Raw genomic sequence first — 22,857 nt, 5'->3', positions numbered from 1 at the left:
TCTTAATAGGTTAAATTGAATCTGTGAATCTTGAGATTTTATAGGCTAACAGTCCTCTCATTTTGCCAGTTAAAAACTTTTAATACTTGTTTGTAATTTGTATATAGTCACATTTTAAAAACATTTTTTCAGCACCTGCTACTTGAGCTATAAAAACAACATGAATGTTGTCTTCAGAATCTTGCGGGGTCTTATTCCCACCTCGCCTCACCTGGAAACAGGACCCATGGTCTGGGACCATTATTAATCCTACCAAATTATCTCTCCCTAACTTCTTTCAGGCTGTTAGGGCTCCTCTGTCTCATGAAATCTCACCATTTCCACTTGGCTCTCCTCCAGTTTTGTCTCCACAGGAAACCAGAATGACTGTTTAAAAATCTACTTCAAATGCTTCAATGGCTTCCTGGTGTAATCAGAACACATTTCCAGCCCCTCAACATGGTCAATGTGGTCTTCTCCCTGGGCTGGTCTTGTTTTCCTCTCCCTCCTCATCTTGTGCCATCCTTTCCCTGGCTCACCAAATTCCAGACCCAGAGGCCTTCTGTCTGCCGTAGAACTCATGTTCTGGATTGTTCTTCCCTGGGGTTTTGAGCTGCCCTCGTGCTTACAAACACCACATAAATGGCACTGTACCAAATGAGGTCTTTGTTGACCTCCTAGCCTATTGTTCTTTCTCACAAAACCTAGCTACTTTTCCTTCATGGGATTTCTCATCATTTATAATGGACATTTTTGTGGTTATCTGTTTAATATCTGTCTCCCTTACCTCTAGACTCGACTCTGTTTTATTTGCTGTATATGCCCAGAGACAAGGATGAGAGGGAAGCAGGGGAAAGGGTTCCACTGTTTTCCCCAATTCAGTTCCGCTCACCCTCTCATTAGAAAAATTCCTCCCAGATACTAAGAAAAGCTTGCCAATGGTAGCTTTTGAAAAGGGGCACTTGGCCCAACCTCATAAAGGAGGGCTTTGTAGAGGAAGTGATGTGAACCAAGTGAACCAAGTCCCACAGGAAGAGGCAGACATGGGGAAAGGCATTCTTGACGGAGCACGTGTGCAGCGCCTGTGAGGTGAGAACACAGCTCATTTGAGGAAACCGTGGGACAAAAAGCCTTCACCTTTCCAGAGGAATTATCCTTCACTTTACTCAGCAAAAGCCTGTCTCCTTGCCTTATGCCAAAAGTCATACACATAGGTGCTCAATAAATAATAGATGATGAGATGAATGGTATGTGACCTGCCTTGATTAGGGCAACTCCCTTCTCATAGAATGCTCTTTTTCTCTCTACGAGTCTGAATTCCATCAAGACCTGGCTAGAGACACACCTCCCTGAAGCTCTTCTTACCCACAGTGACCTTTACTGGCTCTGAATTTTGTCTTTTACCATTCTCAAATTGTTTTCTTTCTAATCTTAACAGATAAACATCAAGGCCTCAAGGGTAGGGACCCATCCCCTTTTCTGCCACTAAAAATTTTTTTTATTCTGTTTTGTTTTGGTATATCCACATACCCTATAGAGCAGATGTTTACTTTCAATGGAAGGAAGGAGGGAGGGAAGCCTAAGAGGATAGCTGTCCTCATGGAGTATTTGGCTTAGTACTGACCTCTACACTCGCCCTTTTCCCTCCTATCTATCTATCTATCTATCTATCTATCTATCTATCTATCTATCATCTATCTATCTATCCATCTATCTATCATCTATCTCTTTTAAATCTAAATAACTTCCTGGATTAATAAATGAGATTTTACTCCAATGCTTCAAATTTCAGCAAAAGGTAAATAGCTTACCAGGACTTCACAGTCTGTAACCAAAGGCATTAATTTTCACCTTCTCTTTTCTAGAACAAATGAGATACTGTAATTCCTTCTGATGCAGTGTAGCAAGTCAGATGCTAAAATAGCACCAGCTGCTTTTCATACACAAACACCACTGTTATCTCTACCTTAATATTTCTGCATCTTGAAGAATCTCCCAATCCTTCCTCTTCTTTAAATCCCCATCCCTGTCCTCTGGTCTGCTCTAATCTGCCATCTCTTGCAAACACTTCCGATTTGTCTTCCTTCACCTACTCTTGCCGTTCCTAGTACATTCTACTAAAGACAGCCAGGGAGAGCCATGCTGTTCATGGCATTTTCCTAAAATCCTCTGGTTTGCTGCCTTTGCAGATAGCATAACGACGAGCACCTACAAGACTTGGCATAGTTGGGGGCCAAACCACTTTGCCAGCTTCATTGACCAAGTTCTGTCATTCTTATGGTTCTAGTGGGCTCCAGCCATAAGGACCTTTAACGGTTCACACATACGTTGCTTCTTCTAGCTCCAGGATTTCTGTCCATGGTCTCCCTCCTCAGCTTGAGCTATTTATTTCCTAAGGAAACGAGCCTTGATCCGCACAAGACAACACAACGTGCCCCCTTCCATTATATACACATGCTCAGGACCATATGCTTTTACTTCACAGCACTTGTTACATTTACAGTTATGTATTTGTTCATATAATTACTTGTATAGCACCTTGTGTTCCCAACCAGTCTAAAAACTCTATAAAGACAAGAACTCTGTTTTGCTCTTTTGTACCTAAATAGTACCTGGCATATAGTAGGCATTTAATAAATACTTGACAAATGAATGCCATCTGCAGTAGATGTTAATAAGATAGATGTCTCTTTTTTCGTTTTTTTCCTACCTTTCTTCCCTCCTTCCTTCCTTCTTCCCTTCTTCCCTCCCTCCCTCCTTCCTTCCTCCCTTCCTTCTCTCTCCTCTTTCTTCCTTCCTTCCTTCCTTCTTTGTTTCTTTCTTTCTGTCTAGCAAAGCCAAAAATCCAATGATTTGAATTCTAGGGAAAGGGGAAATTAGGTTGGGAATTCCTCTTCAGATAAAAGATGACAAATTAGATTTATCCATATCCTTATTTCCTATAAATATACATAAATTGCTGGTACACTAATCACATTTTCCCCCAAACAACCTACAGCAATTCAATAAGCTCTTACTTAAATGATCTGGGCCTGCTCATGGGGTTTTGTTTTGTGAATAACACACTTTATTTTTATCAATGAAGAAATAATCTGGACATTTAAAACTTCCTGCAACTTAGGAGGGGAAATCATTTGGGATAAAAAGCAAGGAAAGACACAATATTTTAGTTTGTAAAATTGGTTTATTTACAATTTGGTGTTTTAAAATCGTATTTGGAATTTTAATTTTTATATATTTGCCTGGTAGGCATTCTGTGTTTTATTCAGTATGGAGGAAAAGAATAGGAAACCTGAGTTAAGTTTGAATTTAAGAGGTTGACCTGCTGCTACAGTCAGTAAAATTTAACTTTTAACCCCTGAGAATTAGCAAAGAGTCAAAAATATTTGCATACATTCAAATGTAAAAAGCCTATTTTAAGAACAGAAAATAATAAAGCTACTATAATTTATCAACCTCCTCAAATATGGCAATATTAGGAGTCCCTCTTTCAGTTAACCGACAGGTGCATGCACAATGCATGTTAGTTATTAGGTGCACCTAAGGAGACTAAGATGCTGTAGACTTCCATTTGTTGTTGTTTTTTGTGTAGCTTCTCCTCTTTTAAGAAATATTCCTAGGAACTGATACACAATTTATTCAAGTAATATAAATGCTCACCGCTAGCTCAAATCCTCCCTCCCCTCCCCACTTTCTAAATTTTTGTATGTGATACATAGCTGGGGATTTTTTACTGTCCAAGACCAGAATTCTTTATCAGATTGCAACCTGAGGCCCAAACTGTTTTGCAAAGTCACGTTGGAACAAGTCACTTTAGTTAATTATAGCTTACAGGAATGTATAAGCCTGAACTGATGTTCATACACTGCCATGAGACCTGTGAAGTCTTCTTTGGAAGGAGCAGTGCTCTGGAAACATATCAGAGTTATACCCTGCTGCTCCCTCCTTACATAGATGACTACCTAATACTCCTAAAATGTCAGCTTTCTTTGGAGGAGTAATATAAATTCATTAGTCTGCTCATTAGACTTCCTTGAGAAGCAAAGGAATGGCAATTATGCCCTCCCCAACATATAGGAAATGTAGCACAGGTAGTAAGGATGTGACCACAGCAAAACAGTAGGTCAAAGTCAAACCAAATGAAACCAAAGCTTTTGCAGTAAGATGGGAGTTTTCTTATGTATGTGCAACACAGTGGCAGTCATTTTTCATTCTGGACGGTGGTAAGCATCACTAATGACAAGTGTTTATTTGCCTAATGACTAAAACAAAACAAAAACCACAATGTAATCCAAACTTCTTAAAGACTACAATGAAACAAAGTCACAAGTACCCTTTCTTCAAATGTCTCTTAATGCTCTTTCCAAAACAGAAAATAAATGATTTTCCCTTTTTCTGAAACACCAATACCAAGCTAACTAAGAACACCCTGGAGTGCTAGTTTGAAGGCAACTTTGAAGTTCCAGAAATAGTTAATTGCATAGGTGTTGATCCCCAAACCAAAACGATTATAGAAATTCAAACAAATGGTATTAATCAATTTAAGAAAGAGATTTGGAAAGATCTGATAAAAGAGAATGAGTGGGAACTATAATCTTCTCTGAGTACATCAGATCTGGACATTCTATTTTAAGTTTAAATTGCTGCTTCAGCATCCAACTTTCAATTTTATATGTAATGCACATCTCAAGTTTGTTTTCTTTTTTTTTTCCCTAAATATATTGGGTTTCTTGGTTAGTTGGTCAGTGGGTATTTTTTCACTGGGTAAAAACTCAGATTAGCAGGAGAAGCAGTAATAGGGGATCATGGCATAGGATATGATAAGACCAAGTCTGGGTTTGGGAACACCTAGGGTATTCCTTGTTTCAGCAAATCCCATTTCTGCTGCAGGAAGCCACACTAAGTTTTTCGGCTGTTGGTGGCAGGAGGGGTGTAAATAAAAATGTGAGGTAGTTCTTTCCACAAGAGGGAAATATTTGTCTACATAATATCCCCGCAATGTCTGACAAATTACTAGAGCATCTGCTTGCTGTCATCTGTAAGCAAAGTCTTCACTTGGTAGTAACTGAACTTGACACATCACGAGCTAGTTGCAGTTTACAGGCCCTATTTTCTGATCCAGACATGGGAAAAAGAGACATTAAACTGCCCCTCCCCCACAAAAAAAAAAAGCCATGAACCATAGAGACCACCAAGTACAAGAATTGCAAAGGCATAAGCTATAAGAAGCATATAAGGGAGCCGGTGAGAGCACATAAGGAGTAATTTGCCAGAACTTGGGCACAGAAAAGGATAGCCTGGTGGGGGATAATTTATAGGATCTGCTTCCACAGCTGGTCACCTCGAAGGTTAAAAAAAAAAAGAAAAAAAAAAGATTTGAAGTTCTAGCAGGATATAGAACACAGCCACAGAGTCCATATAAAGGACAATAAACACAGAACTATATTACAGGTTAAAGAATAGGATATCCTAAGAAAAGCAAGAGTTGCCTGCTAAAACTTTAGTCTTTCTTACTTAGAATCTGCACATTTACGCTGAACTAATAAAAAAAAAAAAAAAGTCAATTGTAGCTGACAATGTTTGCCTTCTAAACAACTCTCTCCAGGCTACCAGACCAAGAATACCACCGGAAATAGATCAGGAGTTAAATTATAGTTAGAAAAGGGGAGAAAAGTAAGGTAGGACATTAAATTTTTATTCTGAAATTATCTCTGGCCACGACAATAAAATGTTAACAAATATTCACTGAACAGTCTTACTCCTGTCTTCAGCTGTACAATACATACAGTATCATAGAACTGGCCACTAGGATTAAAATCCACCAGAACATATTTCATGTTAAGTGGCGACAGCAGCATCTCACAGAAATGTTTACATACATATATACACAGTCCACATTCAACCATTTTCACATATTTTCAGTACACACAGTTGCAGCATATTACAGTCACGTGTCTAAGTTGTTGCTCGATAAAAACCCAAGCCACTGCCTAGACATAACTGTAGCAGTTGAGCTGAGTATAATTACAATTAATTTTATCTATGTCCATAGCAGAGAGATGTACAAGCCCCTAAGAAACAGAGTTGACAAATACTTTTTTTTTTAATGCTACCACAGCATTATGTTGGGCGATATTAAAACCTTTACCAACCAAATCAGTTTTTTTTTTAAAAAGTCTTCTGCTTACCAGAAATACTCTTGATGAAAAAAATTACAAAAATGAATGCTCTCTTTTAAAATAATTCACACTTTTAAGATTCCAATATGGCCCAATGCTACTGATGCCTGAAGTGTTGCCTAACCTCCCGATGGAGTCCTTTAACACGACTCCAAACCACCCATTAAGTTTAAAAGTGGCTTAAGTGCCTTGCACCCAAATTGTAAAAATCCCTGGCCATCCGTACTAGAGCCAGGCACATAGAAAAGGAATGCACTTTGGTTCATACCAAATGCCCTGGGATTAATCACACTATAAAATTAAATGGTTTGAGGTAAATTTTTACAAATACAGTTGATTTTTGTCTAGTGTTAGCATAACAAAAAATATCATTTAAAAAATCAGTCTGATGATAAGATACAACAAAGATCGTCTTTAACCCCTTAAACATAGGAATTTCCGGTGTAACTAACCAGTGGTTACCTTTTTCAATGCCTGATGATGATTTACGCCTTGTGGTTTCTATTAAGGCCTGTAAGTCACTAGATATTTAAGACAGATGTATCTTTGCAGAGGTGGGTTCCATCCTTACTGCCTGGTATTCAAAGAGTTAAAGAGGCCAAAAAATGCATGCCCTACAACATGGCATTCAGAACAAAAGGCACATTGTTAATTAACACTGAGGGCACAATTTCTCCTCTCCTGTCGATCTGCACTGTCCTGCAGCACGGTGCTGTTCCACTGCTGGAGCAACGCACTCAAGTGGTCATGTGCGCTGTGGAGGTGCAAGAAACGGAGCCAGATGAGACTGCAACCAAAGACAAGACACTGTGCTATTCTGAAATCTGAAAACAGCTCAGACATCCCTAGACAATGGTAACCTGTGAGACCAAGGACTGTTTCCAAGCCAACTCCTAGTAGCCTATTAGAGCCCTTCATTTATTTAAGATCACAGAGATGCAACTTTTTTTTTTTTGGACATTATAATTAAGCTGGATTTTTTTTTTTTTTAAAGCAGCCCTATCACTAAACACTGAACATGGTGGCTCTTGTGAATGAAGTAAATTTCACTTTATTTCGGGGGTGGGGGTGCATAGCGCTGCACATCATAGTTTGGCTTAAAAGTTTCCGGTTACATTTGTGAATATAGTCACAAATGCACTATTGGCATCTTAAGAACCAGTTTTATGTGGTGGGGGAAAGACAAGCAGTATTAGTCCACTTATAAATTTTCACATGTATTTTAAAGGGAAGTTTCTATTAATGGCAGGCTCAGGTTCATATAAACCTAAATGTGAAAAGGAGGATGGATATGGAAGAGGAGCATCGCAAGGGAAAAACAGCCTTTATGGGTTTATTTTAATGACCTAAAGAAGCTAACCATCATTCAGAGGCTTACGGTTTTACAAAGCCACCATACTGAGTCTTCTACTTCTTATGCCTTCAAGTCACAATTTTAATAATAAATACACAATCTTTAAATTCTATAAGCCACTGATTGGGGTATCGTCACATGAGCATCGTTTTAAAAAGCAAGTTACTAACATATTATTGCACTTCCACAGATTACACAGAAATGTGTACGATATGCTAAAGAATTTGACTAGGGGAAAGAAGCTATAATTTCTAAATACAGAAGTACAAATTAATTTATCAGTGACACCCTTAAATAGTAAAGCAAATATCAACATCACTATCTTACTAATAAGCTAATCTTATTACTGTTTTTTGGCAAATATCTGTAATAGTTCCTGAGCATTTTTCTCCACCAACTGACAAAGCCTCAAGATAAGTGTTTTGTTCCAAAAACTACTTTTTTTTTCTTTTCTTCTTTAAAGTAAGAGAAACTGTAGGACTAATGTTAAAAGAACTTAACAGGAAACTTTCTTGGCCTCGTTGGGGACCATGCTTTAAGTACTTGTAAATCAATTTACAGGCAATACAATAGTATCTGTGCATATAAAAGAGTATTTATCCTAATTTATACTACCCAAAACCTATTATCCAAACAGGCAAAATCTTTCTATATTAAATTGCACATACCAAAAAAATTTCTTCCACGTGCCTTGAAATTGATAAATATCACTGCTCATACATTAGTGATAAAATACTGAATTTTTCACTTTGAAAATAATTATTATTCAGAGACGAAAATATTCTTTTGCCTAACTCTCAGTTACTTTCCCAGGTAAAGTGTCATTCCCACAAAAAACAATCAGTGCAATCCAAAAGAAAGTAAAACAGAGGAATGCAATTTGTGATTTTTCTAATGATGCAAGAAAGTCAAACCATTTAACTTGAGATTGAACTTTTCCTCCTTTACATTGGTTGTTAAAACGGGTCTCCTTGAACAGTCACAATGACTTCTGTTCAACAAGAGGATTTTCAGCCTTCTTTCTTTTTAAAGAAAGAGTTGATGCTTTCCCAGGCTAAGAGAACCTTACAGTGACACCTGCAAAGTGTGAACTCACTTTAATTTGCTAGACCTTTGGAACTGTGGAAATCCCCACCTTAAGTAGCCAGGCTGCTGTTCTTTTTTAAACTGGGATATGAAACAATGGTCAAAAATCACAGCTGAAATGTCTCTCTTCTGTATTAACAGTCTGGGATATATATTTGAAGGGGGAAAAAAAAACACCTAAATGCAAGCAACAGATGTGTGGTAAAAGAGGAACAGAGAGGAGAAAAGCAAAGAGGAGAAACAGTTCATGGAATACATTTCTATATTTAGGTGCAAAACCAAGTCCGTGATCTGAGGCTTCTTTACAAAACAGCTTGCTGATCGTATTAGAGAATGTGAAGGAACACACACGTTTCCATTTATCCACCCAGGTGTGCTTGGCCAGCTTTTAGAAAGTCAGAGTGCTAAGTGGGCATTTGAACTTGGGGATGTCGTGTCTGTTTGACCACTGGTTTAGGGAAAAAAAGTCTCTACCGTGCAGTTCTCTTTAGAGCGTCAGTGTTGTCCTGACTGTTCTCCTCCCGCCCTCACTACCACCCACGTAACTTAGGGGAAACGGAGGCAGGACATGCTACTCCTGTGTGTGAACCTGGAGCATCGGTGGGGCTGGGGGGGGAGGGGACCTTCGGGAGCAATCACCTCGGGGGAGGGGGGGAATATAATATGAACCATAAAAACAGTGAATGTCTTTGACACCAATCTGTAAATGCGCAGCAGTCATGAAGTAATCAATGGCCTGCCACTGATGTTTATTACTCTGCCACACTAGATACAGTAAGGCTCATCATACTTTTAGAACACAAAAACAGTTTCAGGAAGTATAAAAACTTAAAGCATTGTCCCCATGTATTTTATAAAAACAAAATGAACAACTTTCTTACATTAAAATAAGTGCTGAAAAGATACAAATGAGTTGAGTTATTGAGCAAATAAAAACAGGTCTGAGCTACTCCTTTTCAACCCAGTAAGGCTCAGCAACGTCGTATCTTTCAGATTACCAGCATCAGGGGACTCAGCTCAGCTGACAAGTTTTGGCAACACTGTCCTCTGCTGAATATTCCCATTGGCATCTGTCATCTGTGCCAAATTAGTCCTCAGTTTGGAAGCTGAGCTGGAAGGTGGAGGTAACTTGGAAATGGATGTGATAGCACCAGTGCTCTCGGTTATCCTTTTCACGGACGTCTTCTCCCCTGTCGGAGGCTTTGGCAGCCGCCTCCGCAGCCAGGGATGCCGTAAAGCCTGGCCAGGGGTCATGCGAACCGCAGGATCCCATTCTAAACACTGTTTTAAGAAGTCCAGGAAAAGGGGATCGTCACACCCTTTCAGTGCATTCCCCCACTCCCGGCTCTCTGGTGGGCCCCTCAGTTTCCCCCTCCGGGAACGGCCTCCGTTGAGAACCACAGAGCCGTCTGAGAGTGTCGTGACAGTGCAGTAACGGGGATAACCCTTGGAGCTCACAAAATTTTTGGCTCGTTTGGATGCATCCAGCAGTTTCTGGGAGGGCATGCCCAATAGTTCAATCATACAAGCCAGCTGGTCCCCTTCGTCTTCCCCAGGCAAGAGCGGGTAACCAGTCAGGAGCTCGGCTAAAATGCAACCCAGGCTCCACATATCGATGGGCATGCCGTACCTGGCGCCCAGGATCACTTCCGGAGCCCGGTAGAAACGGGACTGAATGTACGTGTAGACGCGCTGATGCTCGTAACAACTGGAGCCAAAATCGATCACTTTAATACCACTTCTACCCTGCTGCTTTAATAAAATGTTCTCGGGCTTAAGGTCACAGTGAATTATTCTGTTCTTGTGCAAAGCATCCAAGCACTGCAGAATGGAGTGGGCAAACTTGCGAACCAAAGGCAGGCTGAAGCCCTGGAACTTATTCTTCTTGATGAGCTCGTAGAGGTTCATGCTCAGCAGCTCGAACGTCATGCAGATGTGGTTCCGGAAGGTGAAGTTCTCCAGCATGTGGATGACGTTCATGGTGTTGTCCTTGTCCTGCTTCCGCAGGTGCTCCAGGATCCGGATCTCCTCCGCTGCCTGCCGGTGGAACCGCTTCTCATTCCGCACCATCTTCAGGGCCACGTGCTGGTGGACTTTGTGGTCGTAGGCCTTGACCACCTGCCCAAAGCTGCCCTTCCCAATGACCTTGAGGACCTCGTACCTGTAAGCCACGTGATCGTGGGGCACCTGCACGTAGGATCCCTGGTCATCGTCGTAGCCCCCGTTGTTGGGCCCACCTGTCATGCCCTGGCGCTTCTTTGCATTTGGACCCAAGAAATATATTTCAGGGTAGCTGAAAATCTCGTGGTGTTCAAAGGTGGTTAGTTTTTGCATGTATTGCTTCATTGCTTGTTCGGGTGTCATGGGGGTGGCTTTCACCTTCCCCATGCCTTCCATAGACTTCAGAGACGTGGAGCTCCCCTGCCGTCTGTGGATGCTCTCCAGCTGCCGCTCGGGCACCACTGGCAATCCCGCTTTACCCACTGTTGTAAGCCCATTTGGTTGTGTCGTGAGCACTGTCCGCTTGTTACTATTATCCTCAAACAGCTGCTGAACCTGGATCTGTCCGTGGCTGTGGCTGCCGACGTGTAAGTGATCATTCATTGTGTGCTTACTGCCGCCAAGCTGGAATTCAGAAAGCAAACGTGAATAGGATGGAAGAGGTGTGTCTGTTCACATGGGCTATTTTATGGGTCGGCCCCCGCCCCACCTTTACGAAATCCGGTTTGTTTGAATCTCCAGTCAGAGTCAGTTGCTCTAAATGGAAAGAGCTGTACACCCAGGAGGGACCTCACGAACACCCTGATGGGGAGAGTGGACAGGACGCCGACAACCTCTGATAAAGGAAAAAGATTACACGACTTGGTAAGGCTACGAAACTTGGGATCCAGAAAAAAAAGACCCCACGAGCGCTTACACCTAACAGACAAGCAGTTTGCTGTACATATCCAGGATCTTCCGAGCAGTTCCCTACGGAGGCGGAGAGCGTCTCTGTGCCTTGTTCGCTAGCCTCTACCTAAGATTCAGCACAGGGCCTGGCACAGCACAGGTGTTCCACTCAACCCACACAGCACCCAGTGAAACAGGATGCAGAGAGCATGAACAGGTAGTCGTGTGCTGGCTCCCCCTCCTCCGGAATACAACCTCCTTCTCACCGCAGTTAGTAGCTTCTTCGTTACCCCGAGGGCAGGGACCACATCTGTCTTGTTCACTACCCTTCCTCCAACGTCTAGCTAGCTCTGTGTGGAAACACTAGCATCTTCATTCTCCTCGGCCTCCTCTACTCCTTGGAAAACTGACCACACCTAGGAGAGAATGTATGAACCGCTGGCAAAAAAAAAAAAAAAAAAGTATGCACTTTCAGGCTTGAAAGATTCCCATGTAGATACGCACTGTAGCATCCTGTAAATCCCTAATCTATTTTTAAAAATGTCTGGGCTTCATTGACTGTGATGACCATTTAAGGCCATTCGGCGCAACAAACCAACCACCACACAGTTTGGGGCCTTCCTTTGGTCAATGGCTCAGCTCTCTCCACAATGTATTTCTGTGGGCTGCTGGGATACCCGGCTTTCCAACAAGGAACACAAAGTAGCGACTTCTATTTCAGGCACACATGCCATCCCTGAACATTCCTGTCTAAACAAAACTGATGGTGCAAGCCAAGGGGCCCCCGGCCTTCCACTGAGAATCTGCTGGGGATTTCTTTCAAGTATTATTATTGCAAAGATGTGAGGGAGGGGCGAGCACTGGCAGCCAGGATCCCCTCTCAGTTCGGAATCCTCACCAGCCTCAGACAACCACCCCACAAGACTTAATGCATCCTGCTGGGTGATTTTTATATAAAACCTTAACGATCAATTCCTCACCTCCAGCCCATCTTATCCGCTCAACCAGTATCAGCTAAGGTCTAGCCACGCAAGTGGTAGCATCCCTGCCCTTGAGAAGCTTACAACCGATTAGCTGAACTCTTTGGCCGTCACTATTTTTTCTCTTCTCCCTTTCTGAAGCCTACCTTCGGGGCTCTATGTCCTACCCAAGGAGTAGAAGCAGTTTGTATGTGTTAATTCAGCAACTTGGGAAGTGGTGTGGAATCACCTCGATTCCAAAATGAAATTTCTCAGTAGCAGACCAAGACCTTTGAATTTTCTTTAACTGACACGCCGCCCGCACAGTGATTATTTGAGGAGTGAGTTTTCTCTCTGCTTGCTTCTAAAACAAAGCAGAAGACAGTACAGTCCCTGGGCTCGTCTGAAGTGTGATTTCATAGATAGAGGGATTTTACTTCTCAGACTTCTAGTCAAACCCTTTTATTAAAGTCACAGATGATAATGATGCTAAGTGAACTTGTGTCAGGGCAGCTGGACAGGTTATTTTATCCCCATTCGAAGGCAAAAGCAGAACAATCTATAAAAATGGAATCAGGAAGTCCATGAGTATATATATAAAAGTAGTACAGGCTTGTCCACTGCTTTTGTTCCCAAGCCCGCTCTCTACACCCCGCCCTCCCCACTGTGGTCTTTCAAGCACCAGGAAATACAAGGACCTGAAATTCGAAATATAGCTCACGTAGAGAACCATTCTCTTCAGGGTGGAAGTGATTCAGAAGAAAAACCTACATTACCAGTATGCACAGTACAAAAAGCAGGAGGCTTCACTAGGGACAAGATTAACCTCGGGGCTTTAGCAACTCCTAAAAAGACAGCAAAGCAAAACTTTCTGAGCATCCAAAATTCACTCCAGTTTCAGCAACGGCAATCTTCATGTTGTGCACGATTTAAAATATAACACACAAGTTTATCGACCAACACCGAAGAGAGTTCAACAACTAACTGGATCACCTCCCGTCTCTCCAACCACCTCCGCTGGGTCTTCTCAGCCGTCTCAAGGTCTCAACTATTAGTAGGTGAACTAACCTACCCTTGGGTGGCTTCAGGGGTTCCCCAGGGTTCAATCCTCAACTCTCCTGGCTTCTCGCCTCCCGTAATTCTCCCCGGCCGATCCTGACCACAGCCGGGGCTTCAGCAACCACCCAAGGGCTGGTATCTGCTGCATCTGCCACCTACAGCTGGGGCCCGCCCCACCTAGGCTGAGTCGGGGACTCTCGTGACCAACTATAGACCCGTGGCCTTTCCCACAAGCAATTCAAACTGAACTCCTGATCTTCCTACCACAACCATTTCCTCCTCCCATACCCTCAATTTCTGAGAAACAAGAGGCTTCACCTCCACGTCATCACTCAAGATTTACATCTGGAAATCCTTCTCAACGTCTCCCTCACCTCCTTAGTCCCCGCTAGGCCCTGTCCTCTCTCTCCATCCTACTCCCGCTCCACTGACCGGGCCTCACAGCCCACTCCTGTTGGGCTAGAATTTCCTTCTCGGGCTAGAATTCCTCAAATCTCTTCTCTCCAAAGTACTTCTAGAATGGTCATCGAGAAGTGTCAGTCTGATGGTGACCTCACTTCCGCTCAAGGCCTACAGCTATACCCCGTTTCCATAGACAGTAGAAGAATTTACAGGCCAGGACACCAGGTCCTAAAGTATAGCACATGAAAGACCTGAGGCCTTCCTTACAATGTCATCTACCACTGCTACAATTCTCTCTGAGAGTTACAAAGCTGGGTTCCCCAAACCTGCGGCAACACCATGCTCCTTTACGCACCTCTCCTTTTTAAGTAACCGTTACAAGTCGAGGCATTTTCCTTAGACACACAGGTAATGAATCTCAGCTCTATCACTTACTAAATGTGTGACCTTGGGCAATTTACTTAATCTCTCTGAACCTCAGTATGCTTGGCTGTCAAAAGAAGGCAACAGAGTTTCTCATGAGGACTATTTGGGTTAAGTAAGGCAAAATGTATAAAGTGCTTAGTAAAGAAGAGCTATTATTATCCTTTCCAAAAGCTGCTGGGAATCTCCTCCCGAACCATGTCTACACAGTAAACTCCTTCTCAGCCTTCCATGTCCAGTTCAACTCTCATCTCTTCCATGAAACACAGGAAAGGCCCCTTTCCTCCCTTGTGCTTGTAGCCCACCGACCGACTGTTAACATCTACTTCATCTTCCCTTAAGTGCTGTAATACCTGAGGTACCCACCTGGCTGTGAGCAATACCAGGGCGGGGTCACCTGTTAATCTTTGTAAGTCCCTATTAACACAAACCCAAACATGCAGTAAGCACTCAGTAACTATCTGCGGAACGGAAGAACAGGTGTCAATAAATCCTTGCTAACTGATACCTCTCTGAGTTCTGCTTGGGAACTACCTTTGCACCTTCACAAGGAAACACGAACTTAATGCCCAGGGAACTGGGAATCGTCCCCAGTGATCCAGGTCACAAGATGGTAGGCTTGCAGTGCATCAGCAGAGACTTTAAAGGCAAATGAGAGCCAGTAAAAAAGTACCGGGGGCAGAGGCATCAACTAAACCCCCGAAAGCCATGGATGGCATCTTAAAAACTCTCCAGATGTTAAGGGGATTCAGTTGAGAGGCTTTAGTAAGGAAGGCCTTTGATCTCAAGCACTGCAGACTCCTAAAATCACAACGAAATTCTGAAGCACAATTAACTGATGATTAAAAAAAAAAATAAAAGGGAGGGGGCAGCTCTAGAAGAGCCACCCTATTTCCAGAACACATTTGCCAGGCCTACGTAACGGTAAAGATATTAAAAACGTCTTGGAGTCTGACAACCTGGCTTATTCCTATTTGCCACTGCCTACCTAGCATGGCTGTCACATTTAAAAATATACACAGAACGAAGGCAATTGTTAGAAATGTACAATCTATGGGTTCAAACAGGCCTACAAAAGCCTTCTCTGACCATGAAATCGTTTAGTATTAAAAATTATAGAAGGACAGTGGTCTAACCAGTTGGGTAGTTTAAATCTCTTCCAATAAGAAAGTGGAAAATAGCAGATACTTCATACTGTGCTAACATTTTGGAGCATTTAAAAACTTCCCTGAAGTCATCTTAGAAATGCAGTATAGTGTTATGGGAACAGACCTGACTGTCAAAAGGCTGGATTTTAGCTGCTCCTCAAACAGTCTGTGTGACCCTCAGTCAAATATCTACTTTTTCTTCAAAATATTACTATTTTAAAAATGAGAAAACTCATTCTTTCTTAATCCCAATTATTTTATAAAGGTAAAATGGTAACCGGAGACTGCTTTAGTCATCAGAACAGTTATGAAAGTGAGATAATACTAACACTTGGGAATTTAAAAAAACGTATATCATTATCTCACAATATCAAAAGAAAAAAACTACAGGAATCAAGACGGTTACTGGGTACACTCTTAGGACAAATAGAAATAAACAAAATGACTAAGTATACAATAATATATCCATGGAGACAGGGAACAAAAGGGCAATGGATGAAATAAATTCCAAAGTTCATAATCTTTATAAGCACATATTTACCCACCTACTATATCATGACCAGGGAAAATATGGGCAAGCTTCTGTGATAAGATCCCTTTTCTTATCCTCAATACCCATCCCTCCCGACCATTTTAAAACTGTTCTTCCCAGATATAACTGCTGTGGAATTAAAAAAAAAAAAAAAACACCCCATAAAGCACCTGAAAGACATATGGACGTACGGATCTGCAAAGGTTCCTGCATTTATAACAAAACGAACACAACTTCCTAGGCTTAGCGGTGTCAAGCAAGATGTTGAAGGTAGGCTCAGGAGGGCCTGGGCTTTCACTCCAGCCTTGATACGAAGTGGCTGGGGAGTCTTGACCAAACCAGTTAACCTGTCAGACTGCTACCTCATCTGTAAAATGAAGGAGTAGAACCAGATAAACACTGTGGTCTTTTTAAACTTTCCTGTTCTAGGAAATCTGCAATGTCGTACAAATCAAAGCTAAACCACAATAGAAAACGAACCTCACACTTTCAAAACCAACTCCGATGACCAATAGCATACTGGAATTTTAACTCTAAGCTCAAGACAGGTAAACCAGTCCGATACTGCAGCGAAATACAAGCATCCATTCCTGGGAGTCCTGAGAAGGCCCCTCACATCTGTTCATTTCTGGGCCACCTCAAGCTGTTGCTCCAGTGCATACCTTCTGTTTTCTCTAATTTCATTACATATTTCTACGGGAAAGGCTCTGATCTAGTAAAGCCCACTTTTGGAATCCAGGTGCAAACCAAGTACTTCTTTCCCAGGTCACACCAAGTCACGTGATTACATCCACACACGGGGATGGGGGTGGGGGTGTGGAAGCGGATGCTACGTTTCCAAATTGTCAGATGATTCCAAACCAAACCAGAAACTCCTAAAAACCAATGGCAATTCCTCAACTAAAACGTCACTGTAACAGGAATATTCAGCCCTAACATATGGAATCCACCAGCCCACCGACAGATTCTCTTCCACCATCAACATGTAACACAGATCAGTTAACTTCTGTGTAGTGAATTCTTAGCCCCTGGTCACGTGGGGGACGGGGGAGCGGGGGGGGGGAGAGAAGAGAGGAAGGGAGAGAGAATGACTAACAACAAAATGTTTTCCTACACAACTTGTGCACATGGGTCCAGGTCTAAGGGGGGATACTGCACTGGGGCATCCTCTCACAAACTGTCTAATAAAGAAGTTTCCACGTACCCCCTGACCCTCAGAGATGCTTCTCTGTAGAGCAGAAATGGCCTTTTCTACAAGAATTCAACTTGCACTAGGCAAAGCCATATTCCCACCAAGCATCCCTTACACAGAACCACCTTAGGCCGTTCTTCTGGAGGATCCAGTTGCAAGTAGGACCTGGGGAAGCACGGCCTGCTCCCCAAGTGCGCACCTCCTCTAAGGGGCAGTCACCTTCCAAGGGCGATCTCTGCGAGCTGAGAAGAGGTACATGCCGAGGTCAAATCCAGCCGGCCAATCCGCAGCCACAGGTCCCACGGTGGGTGGTGGGTGGTGGGCTCTCCACCCACCCGGGGACCGCAGCACCTGCCAGGTAGGTGCCCTTCCCTTCTCGCTTCCAAAGCAAAGGCGGCTCTTTCCTTTTGAATGATATCCAAGCGGGAGAATCCTACAGGGGTGGCTGGTTGTTTTGACTGCTGCTGTGGCTCTTATTTCTGTTCACGTTAATTACAATTTCTGCTGTGCTCAAACCTGTAGCACTCATAAAACATGCTTCCACACGCGGGGGACAATTGGCGGTGCTCCCTGCTGGCTGGAGCCGGGCCTGGGAGGCTCTTTGGGGGATCGATTTTCCGGGCAGGTCGGCCTGACTGTCCCCTAACACATATCTGTTCTATAAATACCCACTACCCAACGTGGGGGGGGGGGGGGGAGGTGGCGGCTGGGGGATGTTTATCCGGTCAGGGAAAGGAGCTCTGGGAAGCGAGGAGGGGGAAAAGAAGGAAAGCAGCGCGGAGGAAGTTCCGAGGAAGAGGAGCCGGGGTGGGCGGGCTCCGGAGGGGAAGCGAGGGGCCCAGGCCACGAATCTCCCTTTGTGGCCGCAGCCCTGCGCTCGCCCGGGGTGCACGGGGTGGCGTCCGAGGGGCCAGGAGCCAGGGGCGTGGGGACCCTCGCGTCCCGGCGTCAGAGCCGCACTGCCCCGAGCCTGGGCCCGCGGCCCTCCCCGCCCCTCCCCGCCCCCCCGGCCTCCCGGGGGCTGGGTCTCACCGTGTGCGCCGCGGCCGCAGCGTTGCCGGCCCGGAGAGGCGGCAGGGCGATCGGGGAGGGCGGGCCGGTCCCCACTCCGCTCCGGGGGGCCCCCGCACCGAGCCCCGGGGAGGCCTGCAGCTGTCGCACGGCGCTGTCCCCTCCTCGGCCTGGGAGCCACGCGCGGGAGGAGACAAAAGAGGGTCAGGGAGGGAGAGCCACCGGACCCCGACGCCCCGCCCCACCCCTCGGGCGGCGAACCCCGCTCTCCCCCGGGAGGGGGCCGGACGGTGCGGCGGGCCAAGCGGGAGGACGGGGGCGCCGGGCCCCGGGCGGGGTGCGGGCAGCTGCAAAGTTCGGGCGGGCGCCGGCGCGGGAGTTCGCGACCCGCGGCGCTGCCGGGCGGGCGGGGAAGGGGCTCGCACCGCCGGCGGGGGCGCGGGGGCGCGGGGGCGCGGGGGCGCGGGGGGGGCAGGGGGCGCGGGGGTGCAGGGCCCCCTCGGAGGCGCCCCGGGCCCGCGCGCAACAATGAGCGGGGCCGCGGCGAGGGCGCGCCGTCCTCCCGGGCCCGCCGCCGCGCGCACTTCGCTCGAGGTCCCGCGGGCGCCCCGCCACGAGGGCAGGACCCGGGCGCGCGGGGGCCGCGGGGCGGGGGGCGGGGGGCGGCCCTGCTTACCGGTCGGGTAGGCGGCGGGAGCGGCGGCCGAAGGTTTCCTGGTTAACATGGCCGCTGGAGCAGAAAATGCATTTCAGGGCCGCCGCCGCCGCCGCCGCCCGTCCTGCCGCTGCTCCTCCCGGCCGCCCCTCCGCGGCTCTCCGGCGCCTCCTCGCCGCCTCGCGTCCGCTACAGCCGGCCCCGCGCAGCCCGCCGCATCCCCGCCGCCCGGGCCCGCCGCCGCGAGCGCCCCGCTCTCCTCCTCGCCGCCGCCGCCGCCGCCGCCGCCGTCCTCTTCCTCGGGCGGCCGCAGCACCCCCCGGCCCGTGCACATGCCTCGCCCTCCCCTGCGCGCCGCGGGCCTCCCCGAGTCCCTCACATGGGGCGCGGGGGAGCGGGCTGCGCCGCCTGCACCGACTCGCTCGGGAGCCTCCCCCGGGCCCGCGCGCGCGCCCCCGCGCACACTCGCACTGGCGCCCGCGCGCCGCCCGGCCCGGGAGGACGGCCCCGCCCCCGCCCCGCCCCGCCCCGCCCCGCCCCCGCCCCGTCCCGCGGCCGCCGCAGGCCCCGCCCCCTCCGCTGCAGGCCCCGCCCCCGCCCCCGCTGCAGGCCCCGCTGGCTCCGCCCCCTCCGCCGCCGCAGGCCCCGCCCCCGCCCCGCTGTCGCTGCAGGCCCCGCCCCCTCCGCCGCAGGCCCCGCCCCCGGACCCACCCACCCACCCCCACCCCCGCCCAGCCCGGCCGCACGCGCTCACGCACACCCCGCCCCCACCCGGCCGCCCTCCGGAGTCCCTGCCCCACCCAGTCATCTGCACGGCCGCCCCTCCAGTCCCCGGAAAAGTCTGCAGGCTCCGCTCGGCCTCCGCCTCCCCCGGCGGCCCTCCGCGCGGCTGCCCGGCTCCCCGGCCCGCAGCCCCTGCAGCGCCCCCCCTCCTCCTCCGCCCACACCGCCGCAGAGCCCCCTCCCCTTCCGCGGGTGCCCCCTACACACAGGCACGCCCGGCTCGCTGGGCCCGGGGGCTGCTCGCACACAATACGCGCCCCCAGCCCGCCTCTGGTCCCAGGGGCTTAAGCATCCCCCCGGGCCGCAGCTGATCTGGGAAATTAACTTGGCGGTGCGAGGGTCACCTCGGCGAGCCAAGCCCGGAGCGCGGGCGACGGGCTGCCTCCCCCTGCACCGCGGGCGCACACGCCCTCCGGGTTCCCTGGCACCGAGGGGGCACCGAGGGGCCGCCGGCCGGGCCGGGACGCGAGGCGCAGAGGCGCCGGGGGGTTGCTAGGCAAAAACAAACATCGCAGGCGCCTCCCCTTGGCGTCCCGCGGCCGCGGAGACACACCTGCCCGCCGCCGCCGCCGCCGCCGCCGCCCGGGGGGGGGGGGCACCCTGAGCTCCGCTCGTCCCCGGAGGCCCGGCTCCCGCTCTCCCGGCCTCGCCCACGTGGGCACGGTCCCTGCGGTCCCTGCCCTCTTGCCGTCACGGCCTCTCTCCCTTGCGGGCTGCAGACCTGCGCGCCCGTCCCGCACCTGCGTCCTGTCGAGTGTGTGGAACATCCTCTGCACAAAGGTCACGGGTTTGGGTCACTTCGGGCAAGGCGGAGCAAGCGCGGGCGATCCCGCGGACCACGGGCCCTCCTCCTCCGGAAGAGGAGCTGCGGGTGTCTGAAGTTCTGGGGGACCTGGGTGTCCTATGCCCTGCCCCGCGTGACCTGCCGTGCCCCCGGCTGCACCCAGCGTGCAGGCCTGAACCAGCCCAGCGCAGACTCCACTCAGAAGGGGGCCACCTCCCGCGGAGCCCCGTCGCCCCTACCGTTTGCAGATTGTCATAGCAGCCTCCCAGAGGGAGCACCCTGGGCCGCGTACAAGTGCCCCAAACCCGAGTGTTTCAAAGAAAGGCTGTGACCCGGCCTCCGGGGGCTCTGCAGAGGCATCAAAGACAGTGGCTTTGGCAGAGGAAGCCAGTGGGGCGGAGGAGAATCTGGCCTGGTGCATGTGCTGCAAAGACATCCTGTTGGCGCCTTCTTCTAACCAAGTAGAACGCGGTGAAATGCTCAATCCGACAAGAGGCCTCTGGAGCAGTGATAACCGGGTCTGGCCCTGGCAAGAAACTGCCCCCTTAGCCTGCCGGCCCATCCAGATCCACCTGGGGAAAGAGCTGGTGTTCAGAATTACCTAAAAGAAAAGGGGCTGCTGAGTGGCAGAGGGGAAGCCGGAACCCATTCCCTGGCTCCCAGTCTAACTGCACTCTGCTTTCCTTTACCTGACCACCTTGGATTGTTAAGAAACTCAAGACTTTTTCCTTCCTTCCTTCCTTCCTTCCTTCCTTCCTTCCTTCCTTCCTTCCTTCCTTCCTTCCTTCCTTCCTTCCTTCTTTAAAGATTTTATTTATTTATTCACGAGGGACCCAGAGAGAGAGGTCGAGACACAGGCAGAGGGAGACTCAGGCTCCCAGCAGAAAGCCTGGTGCAGACTTGATCCCAAAATCCCAGGACCACGCCCTGGGCCAAAGGCAGAGGCTCAACCATTTAGCCACCCAGGTGCCCCTCCTTCTTTCCTTTTCAAAACAATTATTTTCATACCGTATTCCTTTTTTTTTTTTAAATGAATACCCCATGTAACGGATCTTCAAATAAAAAAAATCTCAAGCAAAAAATTCAATTTTAATATAACCTGACACCCCTTTTGAGCTAAATCAAAGTCACTGTTGCTATACTTCGGTAGAAACGAAATATGGCACTGCTTTTTCATGAATAAGGGCAATGCTGGAAGTCGTGGTTTGTAAAATCCAAATTACCAATATTAATCTATACACTAAACATGAGGAAAAGGAGCACCGACTTTTTTTTTTTTAAAACAGAAGGACACACACACACACAAAATAAACAAAAGGACACAAAGAATCATTAACTTTAATCAAAGAAAGAAAAAGATACATGTTTGGGGAACTTTAACAGTATATTGCTTTATGACATGGCAAGTATCATTTCAATTTTATATTTTTTTTGTTGTTTTGTCTTAAGAAAAATTTTATATTAGCCTAATCTGGCTATTTTGATTATAAATGGCATACCTCTCAAAATTATATTCTCACTCAAAATGAGTATTTATAATTTCTTGGGTTTCTCTCATTCTGTTAAATATTGAGGACTTCAATATTTAATTTAATTTAATTTAATATTTAATTTAATTCAGCCTGTCAAATTATGTTTGATTATGTCAAACATAATCAAATATGTCATAATATTTGATTATGTCAAATACATGTCTAAATGCATTCCGTGAGCTTTCAAGGAGAATGAACTGAGTACATGCTATGAGTTAGGACCCTCCAACGTTAGTATTTTAATGCATCATTATTAATCCCACTGGCTCTTTACCTCTTTATAAAACTCTTTCACAAATATTATCACGTGTAATCCTCAGGATTCAGTCTGACTGGGTTGTATGATGTTACTAGTAGCCACCTCAGGGGGCTCCAGTTCATTAGTGAATGTCCACTCTTTGATTGTTACCTGTTGGAAAAACCCCATCGGTGTTGTATGTTTATAAAACCCAGACTCAGATAACAAATAGGTAGGCAGGATGTGGCCGGAGTAGAGAGAAGGAAGCTTTGGGGGACTCACAATAGAGCCTTGTGGAAGTTGAGTTTTCGCCGGGAAAAGTAACGATCACAGGGAAATTGAAAATGAACAAGAAAATTGCTGGTTCTAAATCACATTCACGGGATCCCTGGGTGGCACAGCGGTTTAGCGCCTGCCTTTGGCCCGGGGCGTGATCCTGGAGACCCGGGATCAAATCCCACGTCGGGCTCCCGGGGCATGGAGCCTGCTTCTCCCTCTGCCTATGTCTCTGCCTCTCTCTCTCTCTGTGTGTGTGACTATCATAAATAAAAATTAAAAAAAAAAAAACCACATTCACTCCTTTAATCCCTTTATCCTAGAAACATCTACAAAGAATTTAGTATGTGCAAGGCCTACAGATATGATGAATCAT

The 22,857-nt window shown here is 47.2% G+C and overlaps 1 protein-coding gene across 7 annotated transcripts; it reads right to left on the bottom strand.

Annotated features, from left to right (window-relative positions):
* Window positions 1–5,653: 5,653 nt before the first annotated feature.
* Window positions 5,654–20,596, bottom strand: DYRK2 (dual specificity tyrosine phosphorylation regulated kinase 2). Of its 7 annotated transcripts, none has more exons than XM_025476666.3 (3): window positions 18,890–19,083; window positions 18,235–18,383; window positions 5,654–11,223 (listed from the first exon to the last, which is right to left on the bottom strand). In XM_025476666.3, exons 1-3 carry the CDS (start codon window positions 18,936–18,938, stop codon window positions 9,616–9,618), a joined length of 1,806 nt encoding a protein of 601 aa, XP_025332451.1. In that variant the 5' UTR covers window positions 18,939–19,083; the 3' UTR covers window positions 5,654–9,615. The 7 variants fall into 7 exon arrangements, with proteins under 7 accessions (XP_025332451.1, XP_025332455.1, XP_035551916.2 ...); XM_025476670.3 differs by lacking the exon at window positions 18,890–19,083 and adding an exon at window positions 11,309–11,434 and having other exon boundaries at window positions 18,235–18,350; XM_035696023.2 differs by lacking the exons at window positions 18,235–18,383; window positions 18,890–19,083 and adding an exon at window positions 20,392–20,596.
* Between the last annotated feature and the right edge of the window lie 2,261 nt (window positions 20,597–22,857).

This window comes from Canis lupus, chromosome 10 (assembly GCF_003254725.2).
Source record: "Canis lupus dingo isolate Sandy chromosome 10, ASM325472v2, whole genome shotgun sequence".
In the NCBI taxonomy this organism is placed as follows: Eukaryota; Metazoa; Chordata; class Mammalia; order Carnivora; family Canidae; genus Canis; species Canis lupus.
This window is presented reverse-complemented; position numbering and strand designations above follow the sequence as displayed.